Source organism: Mytilus edulis, unplaced genomic scaffold (assembly GCF_963676685.1).
Source record: "Mytilus edulis unplaced genomic scaffold, xbMytEdul2.2 SCAFFOLD_1178, whole genome shotgun sequence".
Lineage (NCBI taxonomy): Eukaryota > Metazoa > Mollusca > Bivalvia > Mytilida > Mytilidae > Mytilus > Mytilus edulis.
In genome coordinates this window covers 1-23,261 of record NW_027268632.1, presented here as the reverse complement: position 1 = coordinate 23,261, position 23,261 = coordinate 1, and the positions used below count along the sequence as shown (strand labels likewise).

Sequence of the window (23,261 nt, the reverse complement as noted above, 5' to 3'; positions counted from 1 at the left end):
GAATTAATACATATCAACCTTATCATTTTTATTTTAAATCATGTTACAATGCATTTGATTCTTTTGTTCGTTTGAAAAAAATACATTGGAAAAATTTCTTAAGATCTTCAATTACTTTGGATCGTTATTTATACGGCAGTTTTCTGACTGAGATTATAGCAATTTAAATATCAGGTTCCCGATAACTAGGTACGCGCGCGGAATTATAATACTTAATTTAAAATAAACTGAACGTGCGATTGTATTGTATGTATAATATATGTCATATATGTTTTGAAACGAAAGAAAAAATTATACTGTGAATCAACGGACTAGATAAAGAAGATTGAAGAAAATATGTATTCTGTTCGTTCAGCAAACTCCGAGGATTGTGAAGCTATAATGACTTTAGTAATGGTAAGGGAATTCAGTGGCGGATCCAGGACTTTTCCTAGGGGGGGGGGGGGCGCTGACTGACCTAAGAGGGGGGGGCTCCAGTCATGCTTCAATGGTTCCCTATATAATCAACCAAATTTTTCCCACGAAAGGGGGGGCCCGGGCCCCCCAGGGCCCCCCTGGATCCGCCTAGATGGAATTTATAAAGCAATAGTCAGAATGATTCACTGAGATAAACCGACCATCTTTACTGACGAAAGGAATTCTATATGTACACATACAAATAAAATTGGAGAATATATTAATGTAAGGACACAGGTTATTGGAGGTCAAAATGATCGCCATTTTGGTTAAAAAAACATTGACCATGAATGTCACTAGAAGTTTAATGGTGTTTGCGTTTTGTTATCGAATGATCAATCTTACTTGACACCATGCTATAACCATTGCCAATATACTGAGAGTTTTTTTTTTAAACGTTTCAAAATTTGACCCCGTCAAAAGACCATTTATAATTAATGTACTAAAATTTGATTTTAGTATAATATCAACTTAGTTTAAAGGTATAATAATTCAAATTTCGTCAGGTGTGCCGAAAAATGCGTGAATTTGGAGGGCCTTTCTGAAATGTGTTACGAAGTAATTGAATTCCAATGGCTTTTTTGTTTTATGTTTCAAAGATTTCTCAACAAAGTGCCACTCATTCCCTTTTTCCCTCTTTTTTTGTTTGTTTTGTTTGCCTATAATTATTTCATTTATTCCACTAAGAATGCTTAGCTAACTCTTCCAATGTCTCAAGGTACTTAAATAACGGACGAGTAACTGCCTACACACTTAATGTATTAGTAATATACAGTTAGTAATTAACACTGTAACTATCTATCTCTTTTTGTGTGTTTATAAGTAGCATGCATTTTCCACTTTTGATTTTTACTATATTATTAGACACAGTGACTTACAAATGACTTATGTAGGATTTATACATGGTACGTGTAATATTGGATATCTTTTGGACACTCTGAAAATTAAATGCTACCTAAAATTACTGGCAATGCCAATGGCTTAAAAAGAAAAAAGACCAAACAGAAAACAGTACTAAAACACAACATTGAAAACTAAAAACTGAGAAACATGAACCAAACCAAAAACTGGGAGACATCTCAGGTGCTCCTGAAAGGCAAGCAGAGCTTGCTCCACATGTGGAACCCGTCGTGATGATCATGCTAGTACAAACACGGTAATAAGTCTATTTCGGTAGGTTATATTCGGGGAAAGATACAAAAAGGTACATTCAAATTCGTTAGTAAAAAATAAACTGGCAATGTCATTGCTAAAAAAGATAAAAAAGAAAAAGACAAAACAACAGTAAAAAATGCACAATATAGATAACTGAAACCTGAGCAACACGAACCCCTCCAAAAACTTTCTTGTCATTTTGTATTGAGAAATAAATGATGGCGCCAATATTTGTATGTTTACTAGCAGCAATCTGCAGTATAATTTCCTATACCCGTTATATTGCTCAATGCGTGCACGGACATAGATAGACTATAAGAGATATCACATTAGATCACAACATGTAAATAAATTAAGTATCCGTTAATTAAGTCCCTGTGATTATAAAACCTATAGATAAGAGACATTAGTGGTTTGCCAAATTACTGTTATAGTCTAACAATGCTGCCGCGAATTCATTTTCATTGGGTTGCTGTCTCATTGACGAATGATCCGAATCTGCCTGTATTTGTATCACTAGATGTATATTTTAACCTGAAACAGCAACCCTGTGTACATTTAACATGTAGTATTGATTTTTTGCTAATGAAAAGGCAAAATTAAAACAATTATTGTATCGTAAAGATATTAATAGAGAACGTTTAATCCCGCTGCAAATTTTTGGACCTTTCCTAAGTCAGGAATTCGATTACAGTAGTTGTCTGTTTTTGTAGTTGATACGTCTTTCTCGTTTCTCGTTTTTATATAGATAAGACCATTGGTTTTCCCGTTTGAATGGATTTATACTAGTATTTTTTGGGGCTCTTTATAGCTTGCTGTTCGGTGTGAGCCAAGGCTCCGTGTTGAAGGCCGTACCTGGACCTTTATGAATTGCTACTTGGACGGAGAGTTGTCTCATTTGCACTCATCTTCCTATATCTATATAAAAGTGCTTCACCTAATTTGCTTATATTGTAGGAACTAGCTGTCCATGTAAAGTGTGAACATGAAGTAAAAATCAAAGCCGACAGTAAGCATGCTATTATATTCAAGTTGTGAGCGTGTTGGTTGTGCATGTTTTTTTTTTTATGTCTTTCTTACTGCAACAAACATGGAAGTTCATTGTAAAGTCCAAAATGTATCTATTGTTTTCCCTACTTTTACCATAAAATCGTATTCATACTATATTTCAAAGTTTATATTCTAAGTCTTTGCCCTTTGGTGACACAGAACTGAGCGAAGTTATATATTGAATATTGCATATCACGACCACGTTAATTTCAGATGTGTGCGCTTATAGATAACTGTTGATGTCATTGCATTATTTAACCCAAGTTAAATGATTGTTAAAACAGCGCGTAAAATTAAAAAATTATAAGGCAATATTTGTTTTCAAAAGTTATTTCATAGTTTTTTCTTAGGAATATCAGCATTTAGAAACACAATCTTCTTATTTAAGGGATACCAAACTACACTTTTTGTGCATCACATTCATCATTTCGTTGATGACGTTCTATATTTATACCGGAACCAAATCTGATCATATTCAAAGGGCTTGATGGCTCTGAGGGCAATGATTACCATCGTTTCCGTTGATATTAGTTATCTTTCTCAAACATAATTAAACTGCACATTTATTCGCTATTTGATTCAATATAAATATAATTTTTATACGACCGCAAAAACAATTTTGCGTTCGTAAAATGGTATGATGTCGTCGTCGTCAGCGTCGTCCGAAGACACATTTGGTGTCCGGACAATAACTTTAGTTTAAGTGAATGGATCTCTATGAAATCTTATAAAAAGGTCCAATACCTCAAAAGGAAGGCTGGGATTGATTTTGGGGATGATGGACCAAACCGTTTTGGAATTAGGGGCCCAACAGGGGCCAAAACAAGTATTTTTCTACTTTTAGGATATCAACTTGTGTAATAGTATTTCAATTGCTCTGAAATTATACCATAATGTTGAATACCACAGGTAAAAGGTTTGGATTGATTTTGGGGGTTATGGTTCCAAAGGCTTAGGAATTACGGGCCAAAATAGATAGACTCGTAAAGTATTGTTTATTTTGTTATTATATGCTCATATTAATATTGTATTGTAAATTATTATTATTCGGAGCGGACTTCATAAGTATGGCTTACTTGTGTCCAATCCATTTTCCTTTTAGTAAATAAAATATGTTTCAACTAAACTACGGGCCAAAAAGGCCAAAAAATAAGCATGTTTGTAGTTTTCAAACAATAACTTGTAATCTCTCTGAAATTATACCAAAAGTTTCCATACCATGAAGGGATGGTTAGTATTGACTTTCGGGGTAATGGCTCAAAATGTTCTGGAATTAGGTGCAAAAAAGGGGGGAAAAATAGGTTTTTGGTCAATGGACAATTAAGACAATTTAAAAGCAGTGTAAGGGAGGTAACTCAAAAACATTTAACATACAATGTTGGGTGTGTTCGGATTTACCTCCCTTACTCAACTTGTAAATTATGTATAAAGAAATGTCAGGTTTTGGACTAATAATTGCAAAAAAAAGGGATGGTAGTAGTTTCAATTTTTTTTTTCCAAATTTCTCAAATTCCAAATTTTTGAAAAATTTGAAGAAAAAATCTTCAATTGCACAATATTGAGCAATAGATTTGTAAGATCTTGACATTTGTTTTGTGTCAGAAACTCATATTATGTCATTTGTTTTAACACAATCCAAATGCAGAGCTGTATCAAGCTTGAATGTTGTGTCCATACTTGCCCCAACTGTTCAAAGTTCGACCTCTGCGGTCGTATAAAGCTGCGCCTTGCGGAGCACCTGGTTCAAATTTAAAACAAAATGACAATCCCATTGTTAGATATTTGTACAGTGTATAATTACAAACAATTAAGTTGTCGTGTTTAAGTTGTTCTACGTTTACCTCATTCTTGGAAGTATGAAATTAAATATTATGTTTCGGAGCCACGTTCGTTATTTATTATAAGATTATTACATGGCAGTTTTAATTTCATTTCAGATGTTTTATCAGTCAAAGGTTCAATATCAGCCGAAGAGCTGAAGGCTCGAGGACTGATAATGCATATGATATGAAAAATGACAGTCATGTTATGGTCTTTTTATCATATGCTTCAACAATGAAGAAAAATAACAGTTTAGAATATTGATCCTTTAAAGGGGTTCTCAAGAAGAAGTTCAAAAAGTCAAAAGTTTACGGACGTCGGACGCCAAATGTAGTACATCCGATATGAAATCTTTGAAAATTCGATATGTTCAAAATTTTGATAGATTCTTTTTCTCGACCATAGGTATCTGAATTGGTGTATTATTTTTTTTAAGCTCTCCGAAGAGACGGGTTTGGTAAAAACAGTTTATTTCATTGTCTGGTTGCTGAAGTGAATAAAGGTACGTACAGTTTTATGCAATAAGTACGGTTTTTTTTTCTCTCTCCAGATGTGAATATGTAAAATATATGTTTACAATTTATTTGGATGAAATATACCGCAAAAAGAATAATAGTAATCTTGCGTTTATGTCATAAAATTGGGAATATCTTACAAAAGACATAAACCTGTAGAAATTATGACTCGATTAGGACCAATTTAGAAAAAAATCCAACCAGAGATAACCTCGCAATATAAAAGAACTAGTTTTATATGAAAAAAAGCGCAAAAAGATAGATGAAGAATACTTATTGTAGTACACTACAGTTATAAATCGTGATGCATTTCTCATTTCAGACATGGTTGGATATTTGTTATATTACTTTACATATTCCCCTTGGGTTGGTAAAAAGGCGTTTATGGAGGACTTTTATGTGAAACCTGAACATAGAAATAAAGGAATAGGTACTGAGTTATTAAAGTCTGCTGTCAAGGTAATTCGATATGTCAACTTAGATATGTTTTTACAATATTCGTAGCTAGTATTCCTATTTCGCAACCTCAATCTTTTCCTCTAATGAGACGGATAATTGAATCTGTTCTTACATGAATTCACAACACGACGGGTGTCGCATGTGCATGTAGGTTCTGCTTACTCTCCCTGAGATTACCCATAGTTTCGGTTAAAAGGGATTCGTGTTGCTCTTCCTCAAATTTCCAATGGTGTACCTTATCCTGGTTAAATTTTCAGTGGCTGTGTTGTTTCTTTCTGTAACATGCAGTCTTGTCCATTCGGTCTTGACAAACGTGTTTCAATTGTAAATTTCAAAATGGATCAAGTTTTTGAGCAAACAATTATCATGCACGATGTTTTACAAATTTGTTAGTCTTAGAGTTATAGGCCAGAGTCAACAAGTAAAACTGTGAGCACGTGCTCGGTAAAGCATGATCACATGCAGACTGACAACAAATGTAAGAAAGCTGTAATTTGTAGTTCCAAAGAACAAATGCGTTTGAATTTTATGGAAAGGACTGGCAGAGGAAAAACAGTAAACCTCCTCCTTTGAAGTAAGCGTACAATTTTTGATCCGCTATATCACTTGACGTAATGTGTCAATACATTTTATAGGAGTTTCAAGACGATCACTCTACCCGTCCACGGTTTTTGGTAGTGTTCATGATTTTTTGTCTTTTGTTTAGTGTTTTGTACACTGGTATTTGTCTTTTCGTTGTTTTTCTTCCGATTTTACCATGGTATTGTCATTTTGTCTTCGACTAATGATTTTTTGATACTTTTACAGTTCCTTAGTTATGTGCCTTTATAATGTTATATGCAAACGGGGTCACCATCTGTGTCCCATGAAAACATTCCCAAATTATTTTCACAAACGATGCAATATTTTGTTCTCATAAATATATTATAAACCACAAAAATAAGAATTTCGTTGGGTACCGTAGACATATATGTTTCTTAATAGCAAAACTTGTATACGAGTTTTTGTATTTAAGGTGTTTTTGGATACTTACTGTAATAGCATGGAATGGGGCAGTACGATGGTGGAACAAGGTGGCTGTCGATTTTTACAAACAAAAAGGGGCTATTAATCTGACTGAAACTGAACAATTTCATATTTTAAGACTTACAGAAGAATCTATGCAGAATTTATTGACTAAATGAACGGAAAAGATGGTTAACTCAAATGGAGACGACGGACGTATATTAGAAGAATTTCAATTGTAAACTGCAAAGTTTGACTAGTCTGTAAAAGGACATTGTGTTTATTTGTCATCAAATTGTAAAGTCTGTTTATAGTTTATATTAATGCGATGAGTTTGTATAAATAAAGCAAAGTCAACTTTTTAGGTAAAACATTACTTATAAATAATTACTTCAAGTTTAAGATGAAAGATCACAATATTCTCATGTATTTCAGTTGCATTTTTCACAGTAATAAAAACAGTGAAAATATTTCTGAATTTACAGCAATTGTTTGTGCAATAATTATTTTTAATTGTTGTAAAGAGAAATTATCAAGCTGAAATTTTGTATTTATTTGTTTGTTCTTTTTATGGTCAAATAGCTTTTTCAATTGTTTCGGTTCTTATACATCTTTGCTTTCAAATATTCTCCTTTTCCTGATGAAGTTAAGTTCAGATAGAAGTACAGAGTTCCGATGTCTCCCCCATTTGCACATGTTATATATATCCAAGATACAAGGGCAATAACTTGTAAGCACTGAAGGGTAAAGATTGCTTTGATTTATCAGTGGGAAGTAAAATTAGATATTGCATTGTATACAGTACTGGTTGTAGATGATTCAAATAAAATTCTGGACAATGGGAGATAACTCAAATTATGAAAGATGACTTTAACAATGACTTAATTTATATTTTTAGAACAGATATACGTTTCCTGAATCTTGCAAAAGTTATGTAGTTTTCCTGACAGGTGTAATATTATTTTGTGATTGAATATCTGGGCATATATTACATTGATAAATTCCGGAAATGTTCATGTATAAGATATATAGAATGTTATGATCAATGCACTATGAAATCCATTATCACTGAACCAGTATATATTTTTGTTTAGGGGCCAGCTGAAGCACCCTTCAGGGTGCGGGGAATTTTCACTGCATTGAAGACCCATTGGTGGCTTTTGGCTGTTGTCTGCTCTTTGGTCGGGTTGCTGTCTCTTTGACACATTCCCCATTTCCATTCTCATTTTTAAACTATATTTTGTGCATCAAAAAGGAAGTGATAAGCCTTGGAAAATTTAGATATTAAGTCAGTAACATAGGGTTTTGAATGCATTTCATGCAATCTTTACACCAAAAGCACTTGTTTTTGTTTATAAGACCTTTTATTAATATCTACGGGGAATTGAAGGCTTCAGAGCAATTGCAATGTGATTTCCAGTAAAATTTATATTTCAAAGGGTCATAACTCATTAAAAGTATTTGACAGAACTTATTTTCGAAATTGTCAAAGACATTGCTGATATAAACCAAGGATATAAATTTTCATAAAATTCTTGAAGAATTGAACTTATGAGGAATGAGGGCCCTCATGGGGTTTTTGATTATGTGATTACTTGGCCGTTTTTTTTAATGATTATTTGATTATTAAGCCAAATATTTCATGATTATTTGATTACCTAGGACTGTATTTTTAGTTTATGATTATTTGATTACTAAAGATAAGCAAATATTTAATGATTATGTGATTATATTGGCAAAAAAATGGTGATTATGTGATTACTAGGACCCCCCCATGAGGGGCCTCAGGAATTGTCTATAAAGGACAATAACACCTAAAGCCTTTAAGGGGTCAATTGACCATTTTGGTCATGCTGACTTATTTGTAGATCTTACTTTACTGTTAACAGTTTATCTCTTTTTATAATAATATTCAAGATTCTAACAAAGAAATTGCTTCACTAAGTGCAGCTGCATACGACTGCAGAGGTCCAATCCTGAACAGTTGGGACAAAAAAGGACAATATTAGTACTTGATCCAGGTCTGAATTTGGATTGTAATTAAATATCTAACACAAAGTAGGTTTCTGACACAGAATAACTGTAACTTCAAATTGGTTGTATGATTTGAATTTATTTTCAATTCTATGCATTAGTACAATATTTTATGCTGTTGCAAGTTGACCTTCCTCCCTTTTTTTTGCAAAAAATAAATATTTGAAGACATTTTCTTTTTTTTAATTTCTGAAATCTGAAATGAGTAAAAATTGTCCCCTCCATCAATTTCTTATTTACCCCCTTTTCCATTTTCCCCCAAAAAATCTTTCCCTCAAGATATGCTTATAATCTCAATTCAATTTTCTAATGGAGTTTGCAACCCTAATTACCATTTAAATACATTGTTCTTTAAATGTGATTTGATTACCTCCCTGACACTGCTTTAAAATTGTCTTAATTGTTCATTAACCAGGAAATCCTAACCATCCCTTTGTGATATGGAAACTTGTGGTATAATTTCAAAGAGATTCATACACTGTCTGGAAACTACTAAAATGCTTATTTGGGCACCCTAATTCCTTAACTGTTGGGAGCATAACCCCAAAAATCAGTCCCAACCTTCCTTAAATTTTAGGTTATAACTTGTGTATAAATTTCATTTACTCATACTAAAGTTATTGTCCGGAAACAAACTGTTTTAGGACGACGTGGTCCATTACACAAATTTTGTTGCAAAATTTCATTAAAATAACCAATTCAGGGGCAGCAACCCAACAATGGGTTGGCCTGATTCATCTGAAAATCTCAGGGCAGATAGATCTTAACCTGATGTTTAACCCCAGTCAGATTTGCTCTAAATGCTTTAGTTTCAGAGATATAAGCCAATAAAATGCTTCGCTGAGCACAGTCTGATACGACTGCAGAGATCTAACCCTGAACAGTTGAGGCAAATTAAACCTTCTTAAAAAATTTCATAGAGATCCATTCACTTCAACTAAACTTATTGTCCGGCAACCACCAGACGATGACGACATCATACGATCCCAAAAATGTTTTGTCTGTTGTATTTAACTGTATTATACCCCTATGTTCTATTTTTAGCCATGCCAACCAAGATCCAACCATCTTGGTTGGCATGCAGGGTCATCAAACACATTTTTAAACTGGATTCCCTAGTGATGACTGGGTAGTTTCAGAGAAGATATTTGACTACTGACAACAAGTGATGAGAAAAGCTTTAGGCCAGGTGAGCTAAAATGATTTATTAAAGCACAGGCCTCTACAATACTTTTTTTCAACTTGTCCAGTAGGACAAGTACATACCAAAACTTACTTGTCCGAAGGAAATTGTAACTTGTCCTAAAAAATATTAAGAATAACCATTTTTGCATAATAAGTAGATTCAAGGAACAAAATAAACTAAAACAATAGAACAGAAGTTGATTCCACAGTGTTCGATTAATACATAATGTATCTTTTGAAATACTTTTAAAAAATATGACTCTAGTTTTCATAAATGACAAAGTCTTATAACTGACAAGGCAGATGATCAGGAACCGTCCGATAGGCCTGTCAATGGTTTTTTTTAAACTTGAAAAGTGTATTCAAATGCAATCAATAAACAAGAATGTGTCCATAGTACACGGATGCCCCACTCGCACTATCATTTTCTATGTGCAGTGGACCGTGTAAGTAGGATAAAACTCTAACTTGGCATTAAAATTGAAAGATCATATCATAGGGAACATGTTTACTAAGTTTCAAGTTGATTGGACTTCAACTTCATCAATAACTACCTTGACCAAAAACTTTAACCTGAAGTGGGACGACTGGATGCACAGACGAACGGACGAACAGACAGATGGACGAACGAACGTACAGACCAGAAAACATAATGCCCCTCTACTATCGTAGGTGGGGCATACAAAAATAAAGATGAGTTATGATTGAGGGTTTGGATGGGGTTAAATGATTAAAGAATAATGCCCTTAAAAAATGAAGATCAGAGAATAACGGGCAAAAAAATGAAGATTAGAGAAAAAAGAAGTAAATTTTTTGAAGATTAGAGAGAAAAAAAGGGTTGATTTTTTAAAGATTAGAGAAAAAAGGGGTGAAAATTAAATGTTTACAGAATAACAGACCCCCCCCAATCCAGACCCTGATGATTGACAATGAGACAACTCTCTGCAAGAAATTAACAACTATAGGTCACCGTATTGCAAGTATTGTTTTTTACTGCATATAGGATCAAATATGATTTAGTGAATTTTATGGTAAACAATTTCTTCATTCTTATTTAAAAAGTATTTTGTTGAAAAAATTACCGGTATAATTTATTTTAAAGCAACAGAATAAGGTATGAAAACAATAGATGTACAGATTTGTCTTGGTCTCGATATGTCTGCGTTACCAAACTATCTATTAATCACGTCTATTAAGTTATGTCTCGTACGGTGCCAAAATGTTTATTAAAGTTGGAGCAGAATTAATCGTTTCGAGCTAGTGATGAACTGTCTTGTAAAGTTACCTTATCTGCAAAGCGCCACTGATTCGAATCAGTAAGACTGGTTTATGAGAATAGTATGTCTTTTACCTGTTAAAAAGTACCTGACAAAGAACCGTTTTAAATATTTGATTGCAAGTAAACATGTAAAATTAAAACTTATTTTCTCTTCTCTTCTTGTTTTATTGATTATAATTACTTTGTTCATCAAATTTATTTTCTGCAGAATAATTTTACTTGTCCCATGGGACAAGCTTTATATAGCTTTTACTTGTCTGACCTTTTTTTGCTCTGGTACCGGACAATCGGACAAACGTTATTGTCGAGGCCTGAAGCAGGTACATTTCACTATAATTTTGGGATAAATCATACGAATTTTACATAACAAATGTTCTGTACTTATACACATTAAAAGAAGAAAAAGAAAAGAATTCAAAGACTTTCAATTAGGACAGAACTTGAGTTTACAAATAATGATTGTGTATGGTACATGATTATGCTATTAATTACATGAAATGAAAATTCAACCATTAGGCCTATCTTCACTTGAGGTTCACTGGTCAAATTTTGCATTGCAAATGTTTAAATCATCAAATACACAACTTGAATATGTTTTTTAGTTCTCTTTCTCGTCTCAATAACTTCCATCATATCATCAGTAAAAGGAAGAAACGAGCCTCTTTCATATTCAGAGAGAACCTCAATAGTTTTCAGTAATAATGATACAACAGGGGAATCATCACCAGATACAGATATATCTCCCAGGTGAGCATACTTTGCTGTTATAGGTGTAGAGTGACACTGGTGATTAAATCCAAGTTCTTTTGTAACATTACTACCACAAATCATCATCATTTGATGCATTTTAACTGGCCAATCTATCTTCCCAACATACACCTGTAACAACAAAGCATATATACATGTATGCACAATGTAAGTGTATATATATCATGTCAAAGTTAAAATCTAGATGAACTATGAAATACTGGCGCTAAAAATCTCCCTCTATTAAGAATAACATCTCCTTAATTAGAGTACTGGTAATCCTTTAGATTTACACCAAACTGAAAGTAAAGATAACTCTACTTCAAAATGGCAGGTCAAGTAAGATGATTGCATGTTAAAATCAAACTCAATAACCTGATCAAAGAGATAAGTGATTGTACTCTTACTTTTACCAAAAGTCGACGAAAAAGCAGACAACAATGTATACAGAATATACTAGACTCAGATGACTTCCAATCTTTAGTCTAACTGAATGCCCTTTCTCAAATCAACATCAAAACTGAAGTACCATTCAATTAATTCTCAAATCAAAGTCTTATATTTTTAACATCTAATTGATGTCCAATGTGACGTGTATTACCAAAAGGATATCCCAATGTTACCCTGCATTTTTTTTTATCATGATGAATATTATTTATACCTGTCATATTGACTTTCACTTACCTGAAAAATTCCTCTAGGAGCTACCCTAATAATATAACAATGAGATGTTGATCTGCTTCCACTCAGTGTATTAAACATTGTTTCATGTATGCTATCTTCAAGGGTCAGGTTTTGAACCCTACAAAAAATGTTTACAATTAAACACAAAATCACAGAGTGTCAGACTTTTTCTTTGTGGTATATACTTATGTTACTTTGTGAAGGAATGTTTATGCAATCTAGGAAAACTTACAGGTTACTATAAAGTGAAAGAAGCCAGACAATCATGTTTTGTCTAACATGTGTGTACTGAATTGTTGAAATGACCTAATACTATGACTTATTTGTGCATTGGTTCCATATCAGTAAATATCATTCTCATATACAGTGTACTTCCAGCTGTTATCCAGCAAAATGTTAGCCATCTCTTTTTTTTCTCTTTTTTTCTTCTTATTTTCAGTAATTCTGTGTTCTCTGAGTGTTGCAAAAGGGGGCAATATGCTGTATGGCTGTGGTTGTTCTAAGTTATTCTTGGTTTAAAGATATTAATGATTATAGTTTCAGTATTTAAGGTTATATGTCTTTACTTTTAATTGAGCAAAGAAATTTAGTCACCTGTGTATATAATATTGATATTTTTCAACCTTAAAATATAGTACTTTACTTTACTTGCTATTTTTTTTTAAGTTTGATCAAATTAACAAATTGGAGTAAATCATAAATCACAGTAGCCTAGGCTACTCACCTCTTCAATAATATTTAAATATACGCTTGCATCATCATAATCATAGCTAGGATCATCCAAACAAATGTCCACCAAGGGTTTATACTTGACATATCTGCATGGGGCAGTATATATCTCAAATGGTTTTAAAGGTACTTTTTGCTGAGCAATAAAATGTCCATCAAAATGTTTCATCAGCAAACAGTGAACAAGATTTCTACCAAGAGACCTGGTACAGTTGCGTCCATAGGATTTAAATCTGTTACGACACTGCCTTATCCTAAAAATAAATCAAAATCCTGAATGAATGGAGAACATAGAGAATAATGAACCTTATTTTGGGATTAGTACCTGCAGAATATTTAATGAATGGCTATTATTTAATTCAAAGGAGTAGGTCCGGTAAGGACCGATTTTGGCCTCAAATTTCAGGTTCATCTGACGAAAGATTTTGACCACTTTTTAAACACTTAAGTGTCTATTTCATTTGAATCAATTAGTGTATGTGAAAGATTTTAACTGATTTAGTCATTAAACTCGATCTGATTCAAGCTCAAATATAAAAAATCTACCAAATATGCCGAAAAATGTCACTTTTCTGATGTTTTTTTGTCAAAAATGAAAGTGGCCACATCCGTGTTCATCCTTAACCTTTATATATGTTATGTCTTATCATAAAATACAACTTACATTTCAATATTAAGGATGAACACGAATGCGGCCACTTTCATCTAACCTGAAAACCGTCTACATTTTAACTAAAATGATGGAATTGTGAAGATTTCAGTAATTTAGCACGACTTAATGGTGCTAGTACCCGATATATATATGTGCATTGTATTGTCAAAAACAGCCATATTTATGTAGCAGAAGCATTCTACTGTCCAATAAATAACTAAAAGTTTACATTTTAACAATTTTGTAAAACTGCTATATTTTGGGGCCAAAAGAGGTCTTACCGGACCTACTCCTTTATTGAACCAAAAAATTAAGTTTTGACTCTTCACATTGAATAATCTGTGAAGCAGATTATGTTAATTCCAGAGTTCTAATAAATCTATATGTAAATCCTGAATTTAGACAAATATAAACCCCAACAATAAATTCTCTCTCAACAAAAAGACTCTTGAAATCCTTTATAATGATTATGTCTCAAAAAGGTCCTTCTGACTCCTTTACCCCCCTTTATAATGTATATTAAGTACATGTGTGGTAGAAAAGAATATATGCAAGACCATGATGACTGCTATAATTGAATTAAAGTTGGTCTTGTTGTTTAATCTACTTACTGTGTTGAATTCCATGTTTCCCTGCAATCTCTTGTTCCAGTATGAGACACAATTTGTTCCCAAATTCCCTGGCCTAAAACCTCTTCACATGATATCACTTGCTTTATATCACAAAATCTAAATGGCCATCTAGCAGCTGATATTTCTGAGGGAAAAAACATTTGACCTGCAAGAAAAATTATTAGTATTTACATGTTGGAAAGTATTTTTATATAAATGGATACCATTTTTCAGTGAATTTAAAAGTGGTCATAATGAAAACATGCTAACAGACTTAATGTTTTGAGAGTTCTTCAAAAGTCTGGTGATTTAATGCATGCCTTCCAAAAATAATTTGAATAAAGGAAAGATTTTATACTCATCACTACTACAAAATATAAACGTATTTACACTTTTGGTATTTAGCTGTATCCTGCCTCCGAATGACCTTAGATCAACTCCAAATCACCTTTTGACGTCAAGCAACAATCACATTTAATTGTGACGTCAAATATTTTAAATTATGATGTCAATGTTTACGGGAACCTGTGTGATTTTACGTAATGGCAGACAAATTTGCATACAAGTGTAAATACGTCTATTGTTGAATTTGAAACAAACACACTGCCAAGTACATTGTAAATTGTACAAATGTATGCAGGGCAAAATTTATTTCAATCCAATATAAATTTGACTTTTAAAATGAAAGTAATCCTATCTGATGATAATGATGATCATAATGATGTATTTTTTAATGAAAATTGACTCACTACATGGTAAATCATGGGATTGCAATTACATGTACATAATGTTTAAATGAACTCTTGAAATGATCAAATCTACTCTTTTCTGTCCTTTTCGGAAGACTAAAACAATTACAAGATTGAATTTATTTGTGTACATTGCAGATATTATGAAAGCAGCTAATGTGTGATATCACCAGCAGCGCTGAATCCAGGAACTCTACTGTACATCATTTGTACATTGTTAGAAAACATAAAAGATTAGAGCCACCATTATTCATTATTATACCAGTGCTTCCAATACAAAGACCCTATAAGTGAATCAATATTAAAACCAAATATATGAAATATGTCATCTTTAATGACCTGACAACAGTATCTTTACTCTGTTTAAAGGTTCAGTTAGCTTTTGAAGTGGAATGCCAACATTTTTGTGCTTTGAAAAGAATATTACCATTAATAGATTGGATGTTAAACATTTAAACGATTGATTGATTGATTCTTGGTTGCTTTATGCCGCATTAGTACAAAAAGGCTATACCGTGGCTAGAGCTAATTCTAAACGTACAAGATGTCTGAATGTTGAAACTGTATTTAGTATATGGTTAATTAAGGGACATATATTAGTGTTAGTTAAACTCTTTGGTTTTATTCAATCTTTATTATAATTTATCTAGTCCAAATAATTTCATGTCTTGGAAGTCTATTTTAATTATTTGTCTATTTAACATGGTAAGGCATCAAAGAAAAAAAAAAATTCTTTATTCTTTGTAAAAGCAAAATCTCACTATTTTAGGGAAAATCTTGATCATCAAATCTTTGATTATACCACTCTTAAACTTTTTAGCTAGCTCATGCATATTTCCAGAAAAATATAAAAAAGACATAGAAAGAAAATGTTTCAAATTTATCTGGCATTTGTCTGGAATGACAAACCAGATAAAGTTAAAAGAAATACAATGATTGGTAGTCATGGTAGTTATGAAAACAGGGGATTGAATATGATTGACATTGAAAGTCACTTTGAATCACTAAAAGCATCATGGATAGGTAGAATCTTACATTGTAAATACAGATATGGCCAGATGGCAACTTATATAATTATATATATATCAGATTCCTTTTTGAAAGTATTTTAATTTCTATTTTAATTTTAAATTATTTACAAGATCTTACAATGCTCAGGGGAAAATTGCCTAGCAGTTTATATGAATCAATATCGATTATAATAAAGTTGATCACATCTACCTAATATTTCAAAATTTTATAAAAATGTATTAAAAAGCTGGATGAAATTAGGAGGAGGACAGACAGATATACCAAAAACCTTTACGAAATTAGAAAACAAATTATTTGGGGGAATAAATACATTCAACTTAATAACAAATGTCTTTTTTTTTAAATTGGATAAAAGGTAATATGATTTATAATTGAATGATATTTTAAATGAAAATGGGGAAATTTCACAAAATGTAATTTTGCAAAAACTGAAAATAAATCCAATTGGATAGCTGAGTTAACATCCCTAAAGGATGCAATTCCAAAAGATTGGTTACAATGTCTTAGATCGGAGATTTCAACGAGAAGTGTAGTCAATGTAAAAAGACCATGTTTGTCAATAAGTGGTAATTATATTGACATTCTTTTTTGTCAAATAAGTTATTATATAACAGATTAGAAAAAGATTAGTAAAGAAACAAATTGTGAAACCTATTGGTATAAATGTATAATAATAATAATAATAATAATATTTTATTCAATAAAATATCAAGCATATTTATAACTTACAATACACAATATATATACGATATATAAAGACAATACTAACACATTATATGGTAAAATATATTGGCATTTATGAGTGCAGTATCCTAAAGTGTATGAAACAATTTGCTGATATTTTATCAGGGATAACCCATGAAAGCTTTAGAGCTTATTTCCAATGGGGTCCCTTCATGTAAACGGCTTATAGTGTTCGGCATACAAAAAAGATAACACACAAATTAATATGACATAAAAATTCATATAAAAAGTAATTTATATAAAAATATTATTAATAATATAAAAAGGAGTCTGAATAAGCCGCACTATAACTTTTGGTTAAGTGCTCTTTGACGCTAATTTTAAATTCCTTTATTTTTTTTAACCTTAATTGGCAACATATATTCGAATTCCAATCTTGTATGCCATTAAAATAAAATGTGTCTTTTTGTTGACTTTTTACTGGAGGAACCCAGAAGTTATATTCACTATTTCGTAAAAAATGATGATGTAAATGTCTCACCTTTGTAAAATTTGAATACATATAATTAGGACAATGGTGGTAATAAATATTATGTACATGGTTTAATCTCAATTGTTTAACACGATTTTCAATATTAACATAACCAATACTATCATTTGACTATTCAATACATTTTATGATGATGGTCAACTTTTGATCTATATCCAGTGTTTTTTTTATAAATCTAACACATTTTTTTTGTAATACTTGTAACTTATCTTTATATTTTTTGCTGACACCAGCATACCATGCAGAACAGGCATAGTAAAATGACATTGAATTAAAGCTGTTACTAAAGTCTTTCTTGATTGTTCTGATAAACATTTTGCCTGTCTGTATAGGAAATTCAATCTTGAATTTATCTTTTGAATAATATTATTAAAGTATGGTTAAATGTTTTACCATTACAGACAAAATTTCATTTGAAACCATATTGTACAACTTTATTTTTTTAAAGAAAATAAATTGAAGATGTATCGATGAAAACTTTTACAAAGCATTTTACCTACTAACATGACTAAAAAGTTATTATTACCTACTAAAAAGTTATTATTTCATTTGTATTTAGATGGAAAATAACAGACAATGACTTATGTAACAAATGCTTTAAAGAAGAATATCAATATTATTTTATGTCATGTTCTTTTTTACACAATTTACGGAGAAAAAAAACATAATTTTTTGCAAAAGTAAATATAGAAAAAGATTTCACATTGAAAGATATTGTTTTTGGCTATAAAATATCTGATAAATATTACTTTGGCTTTAACTATCTTATTACTATTATTGGGTTTTCAATTTATAAATCCTACTATGTATCTGATAAGAAAATGAAAAGACTTGATGTTTTTTTTTTATTCATTATAGAATTTACAAAACGAATGTATCATGTGTATTGTTGTGAAAATCTATGGATGGTACCAGCGGGATTCGAACCCTCAATCTTGGGATCTAAAGGCAGCACTCTAACCAATTGAGCCAAAGAAGATCTTCCCTAACTGAACCTAGTTAGACTATCTTTATATCTCCAGGTCTACTACACTCTTCCCCCTTTTCTTTTTTCGGGCTGCGTACCATCCATTCGAGCTACTCACAGGTCCACTACTGTACAACTCCGAGACTTCTACTCGGAAGCCTTCTGGCCAGTTCCCTAAATGCCACCTAGAATTGCCATGGTATCCTATGACCTGCTAGTCAAACCTCATGACCAATTCTAACATCTCACTGCCAGGCAATATTCTATATACAATTTTTGTACCAGATGCTCGCAGCGCCATTGTTCATGTTGTTGTGAAAATCTATGGATGGTACCAGCAGGATTCGAACCCTCAATCTCGGGATCTAAAGGCAGCACTCTAACCAATTGAGCCAAAGAAGATCTTCCCTAACTCAACTAGTTAGACTACCATTATATCTCCTCGTCTACAACAGTATTATTCAAACATGTCAAAGAAGTTAAAAGAGATAAATTTTTAGGTAATATTAAGAAACATTTATCAAATTGATGTTTTATTTACTAATATAATAGAATTGAAATTTATATGTATTTCTTCATAAGGAGCTTGGACTTTTTGAAGACAATGTAACAAGCAACCAGGGGCGGATCCAGGATTTTGGAAAGGGGGGGCAAAATTTTTGGGACCTTTTTTGGGCTAAAACATAAAATATAAAGTGTATAATATGCACTTTTTAAACGGTTCCTGGCGCAGGGCATGTTTATTTTGTAGTTGCTGTAAAGTGTAAGTGTTGGATATTTTCGATACTGTATTCTCCCTATTATTGTCTATCATTAAATGATACTAGTAGTATGGATCCAAAGCTAATGTACACATGTATGTTCTGATAAATTTGATGTGCATGGAAAATTCTCGCCGGTTTGTTGCAAGTAATAAGTTTATCACAACCTCACAAATTTCGTGTTGTAAACAAGATATATGCCAGACTATATGATTAAATTTAAAATACAACAGTCACGAGTTAAAAAAGACAAGCAATTTTTATCCAAATGTTTGGTTGATATATTTCACCCAACAAAATTAAGGGAAGCAAGGGTTTACAAATCAACCAAAGGCTAATAATGAGTCTGAAATGACAACGAAGTTATGATTGACGGCCGACAAATTGAGACATAAGGGCCACACCCAGCAGGCAGGTTGCAGTCTGGTCTTGAAAAAAGTATTCAATATATATCAGTTCGGCGAAACAGATATGACGGCCAGACATGCAAACTCTTGCCACAAAATAAAATATGCCTGTTTTTATACGCTCGTCAAAATTTTGACGGGACGTATTATGTTATACAAATGTCCGGTGTCCGTCCGTCTGTCTGTCTGTCCGTATGTCTGTCCATCTGTCTGTCCGGCGTAAACATGTCGCACCGTAACTTGAGAACGACTTATCCAAATTTCATGAAACTTATTATAGTTGTTTCTTATGATGGTCAAATGATCTGTATACTTTTTGGTGAAAATATTAAGATTAAAACTTTTTGATTTACAGCACTTTGTAACTAAAACAGGGGGGGGGGGGTGGTGTTTTTTTCACATGTCGCACCGTACATTGTATATCAAAAACAATTTTTGATTATTGCTTTAAACTTTACACACTTCTTAGTTATATTAATCTTAAGATCTGTATAATTTTTGGTGATGATTCAAAATTTAATTTTTGAGTTATTGAGTATTTTGTAAAAAAGGGGGACTTTTTTTTTACATGTCGCGCCGTATCTCAAAAACGGTTTATTATAATTGCTTAAAAATTTACACACTTCTTTGTTACATTAATCTAAAGATCTGTATACTTTTTGGTGATGATAAAAAATTTATTTTTGAGTTATTGAGTATTTTGTAAAAAAAGGGGAGGTTTCTTTTACATGTCGCGCCGTATCTCAAAAACAATTTATGATTATTGCTTAAAACTTTACACACTTCTTTCTTATATTACTCTAAAGATCTGTATACTTTTTGGTTTTGATTCAAAATTTTATATTTTAGTGATATTTAGATTTTTTGTAAAAAAAAAGATCGGAGGGGGAGGGGAAATATGTTCCGCCGTATCTCAAAAACAATATATGGTTATTGCTTAAAACTTTCTCAGAAACTATTTATCATTGTTGCATAAAACTTTCACACAAGACGACGGGGATATCATGCGCTCATGACGCAGCTCTTTATTATTCATCATGTTCATTGAATGCTTAATAATTCTGTTGGAAATTTTCGTTTCTAATAGCAAAAATGTGGACAAGATTTTTGCTTTCAATCCAAATACGACCAGAATTTTTGTTTGAGGCAAAAATCAGAATCAATTTTTTTCTCTCCAATATCTAAGACTTGTCTACTCAAATCAAATTGTTCGTACATTAGACTTAAAATGTATGTAGAGCTTATACTGACTGGGGATCATTATTCAGCTATGTTATTTTAAAAAATAGGCTGGGGCGTTTGGGCCCCTTTAAACATGTTTTCGTAGGTGTTTAATATTGATGCGGAACTTTTTTGTCATGAGAGTGTAATAGTCTGTATATATAGAGTATTACTTTCTGTTTGGTGGAAAATGAAATAGAAGTCAATACGTTCTTGCTCAATCATGTGTCGCTTTGAAGGTGTCATGATTATCATCCTCAGCAAAAGCAATGTGTTACTGTAATTTGAATATTAAAATGACTGAGCGACAATTTTTTCGATGCACTGGTCAACTCCACCATAGCGAATCATAGACACATGACTTTGATAATCAGTAGATTCCAGCGAAAAATATCTTAATAATTAAAGAATTGTCGCATACAAATAAAATAAAGAGTACATGGGAAATGGCAAAGCTCACGAAGTCTAGTCTGATTAATCATTTTACAAAAAAAAAAAAAAAAAAAAGTCCGAGCAAAAGGGGGGGGGGGGGGGGGTGGGGGGGCGTACGCCCTCTACGCCCCCCTCTGAATCCGCCACTGGCAACTGATGGAAATAAAGGAATTTTAAAAATAAAAAAAAATAATAGCCTTTCAAGATCATGAAGATATCATCAGTGGTGGATCAAGAAATTTTCATAAGTAGAGGCCCACTGTTTGCCATAGAAGGGGTCTGCTCCGGTCATGCTTATGTAATGGTGGTTGGTTTTACCTTATAAATTATTCATATTAAAAACCACTTTGAAAAAGTATAATAGCTTCTAAACTGCCGTACTGGCCGTAGCTAGTTATGAGGTTACCGGGCCTACCGGTCTTCTTCCGGTAGGACCGGCCCGTGCCGGTCTGATGACGTCAGACTATAGTTTTGCATTCTGCACTTACGAACTGAGTGAGAAAGAAAACACTGAACATCACCTTCTTCAGGTTGATATTTTATTAAGACTACGTTTGTAACCACCATTATGTCTCATTTCGCCATTCTAAACATTTAAAGTATATTATTCATTGTAAACTGTGCTTAAATTATTTGGCTGATATTAAATCTATATTATTATTAACGACGTATTCTGTTTTCTAATATTCCGTGAACTCGGGAAAACTCATTCCCGTTACATTGGGGGATCGTCAGCATTGATGTCTACATAATGATAGATAAAAATAAAATAAGTATAAATCGTAGGAATCTAACCAGAAAAACTTTTACACCTATTATACTAAACATTTTTTTAAGTATCTCTCTTATTCACAGCATGGAAAATCAGGATGTAAAAAAATGTATTGGAATACAACGAGGAAGAAATGGATACAGAGATGTCGGAACTGACAAAAAGCATTGAATTTTTCTTTAAACCTGGGGGACGAATGCAATGTCCGGTGGAAGATTGTGGCGCTAAGTCCTTTGAAAACAGAACCAAGTATCAGAGACATTGGGAGGAAAAACACACTATGAAGTGTGTGAAGTATGAATGTTCAGTAGCCGGTTGTTTAGCGTCCTGTAGAAGGAAACATGACATCAAAATCCATTTGGTTCGCCAACATTATATGACAGATATGAGATTGATACAGTCTGCCGTAGAGAAATGCCAAAAAACACAAAGGAACAACAAAGGGTTTATTGACCCTGGTTTTTTTATATACAAAAACAGAGTGTTGGTACCTGATTCTGCCGGATCAACAGAGAGAGAAAATTCATCTAACACAAGTTCAGCCAAGCAAGTATCACCTTCACCTTCAGACAAAGCTGCTCAGGATTCACCTTCACTTTCAGTCAGGTCTACTAAGCAGTTATCATCCGTTGTGATTTCTAACCGGCAGTCAGCTTCTTCAGATGTGAATCCCACTAAGCACCTAGGCTCTAAGTCCGTAGTTTCAGTCCGTCTGGTATCATCACCCACTCCATCTATATCACTAATTTCATCTGTTCTAGCAGCTACAGGCAACCCTTCTAATGAGGATGCATATATGATGGACCTGAGTTTACAGTGTCAGTTCCGAGGAAGTTCCCAACCACTTCATCTAGAATTTCTTTGTCTGATTATCAGAAAAGATCTTACACTACTTCTACCGCTACTACTGCAACAGATACCACTTCTACAGATACTACGTCAACATATACTACTTCCACGGACACTACTGCAACATATACCACTTCTACAGATACTACGTCAACATATACTACTTCCACGGACACTACTGCAACATATACAGTACAGCCTGTGACATCCTCTTAGTTATGTCCACCCTCTTGCATGGTCAACATCCAATGGTGAACATTTATTGGGGTATTCAATCTTGAGATGTTGGCCATTTATTGGGGGTCATAAAACATAGGTAGATGTGTTATCTGATTATGTTACCTGTTAAAATCAATCAGGGTTGGAGTTTTAAGTTGGTATGTTTCATTAAAATTTACCTGTACAGGTAACTCAGGTTTCTTTTAAAATTGACATTTCACCCTTTTATTGAAAAT

General features: G+C 32.7%; 3 protein-coding genes across 4 annotated transcripts; 1 reads left to right on the top strand and 2 right to left on the bottom strand.

The window, feature by feature from the left end:
• Positions 1-286: 286 nt before the first annotated feature.
• LOC139508068 (thialysine N-epsilon-acetyltransferase-like) lies at positions 287-6,832 on the top strand. Of its 2 annotated transcripts, XM_071295900.1 has the most exons (5): positions 287-396; positions 2,569-2,620; positions 4,919-4,984; positions 5,320-5,456; positions 6,472-6,832. In XM_071295900.1, the coding sequence occupies exons 1-5, from the start codon at positions 337-339 to the stop codon at positions 6,565-6,567; spliced, it is 411 nt and encodes a 136-aa protein (XP_071152001.1). In that variant the 5' UTR covers positions 287-336; the 3' UTR covers positions 6,568-6,832. The 2 variants fall into 2 exon arrangements, with proteins under 2 accessions (XP_071152001.1, XP_071152002.1); XM_071295901.1 differs by lacking the exon at positions 4,919-4,984.
• Positions 6,833-11,367: 4,535 nt separating this feature from the next.
• Positions 11,368-12,487, bottom strand: LOC139508067 (uncharacterized). Its single transcript, XM_071295899.1, has 2 exons — positions 12,391-12,487; positions 11,368-11,838 (listed from the first exon to the last, which is right to left on the bottom strand). Exons 1-2 carry the CDS (start codon positions 12,466-12,468, stop codon positions 11,524-11,526), a joined length of 393 nt encoding a protein of 130 aa, XP_071152000.1. The 5' UTR covers positions 12,469-12,487; the 3' UTR covers positions 11,368-11,523.
• On the bottom strand, positions 12,479-18,665 carry LOC139508066 (uncharacterized). The gene is made up of 5 exons (XM_071295898.1): positions 18,589-18,665; positions 17,636-17,721; positions 14,383-14,548; positions 13,115-13,373; positions 12,479-12,508 (listed from the first exon to the last, which is right to left on the bottom strand). Exons 1-5 carry the CDS (start codon positions 18,663-18,665, stop codon positions 12,488-12,490), a joined length of 609 nt encoding a protein of 202 aa, XP_071151999.1. The 3' UTR covers positions 12,479-12,487.
• Between the last annotated feature and the right edge of the window lie 4,596 nt (positions 18,666-23,261).

What these genes read in the sequence shown, in the direction of transcription:
- LOC139508068 (XM_071295900.1), top strand. Translation starts at nt 337, where the DNA reads ATGTATTCTGTTCGTTCAGCAAACTCCGAGGATTGTGAAGCTATAATG. An exon ending in CTATAATGACTTTAGTAATG is followed by an intron (nt 397 to 2,568) that starts GTAAGGGAATTC and finishes CTTATATTGTAG; the next exon opens with GAACTAGCTGTCCATGTAAA. An exon ending in GGTTGCTGAAGTGAATAAAG is followed by an intron (nt 4,985 to 5,319) that starts GTACGTACAGTT and finishes TTCTCATTTCAG; the next exon opens with ACATGGTTGGATATTTGTTA.
- LOC139508067 (XM_071295899.1), bottom strand. Translation starts at nt 12,468, where the DNA reads ATGTTTAATACACTGAGTGGAAGCAGATCAACATCTCATTGTTATATT. An exon ending in CTCCTAGAGGAATTTTTCAG is followed by an intron (nt 11,839 to 12,390) that starts GTAAGTGAAAGT and finishes TTGTTGTTACAG; the next exon opens with GTGTATGTTGGGAAGATAGA.
- LOC139508066 (XM_071295898.1), bottom strand. Translation starts at nt 18,665, where the DNA reads ATGGCGCTGCGAGCATCTGGTACAAAAATTGTATATAGAATATTGCCT. An exon ending in ATGTTAGAATTGGTCATGAG is followed by an intron (nt 17,722 to 18,588) that starts GTTTGACTAGCA and finishes TTTCCTATACAG; the next exon opens with ACAGGCAAAATGTTTATCAG. An exon ending in ATTTAAATATTATTGAAGAG is followed by an intron (nt 12,509 to 13,114) that starts GTGAGTAGCCTA and finishes CATTTTTTGTAG; the next exon opens with GGTTCAAAACCTGACCCTTG.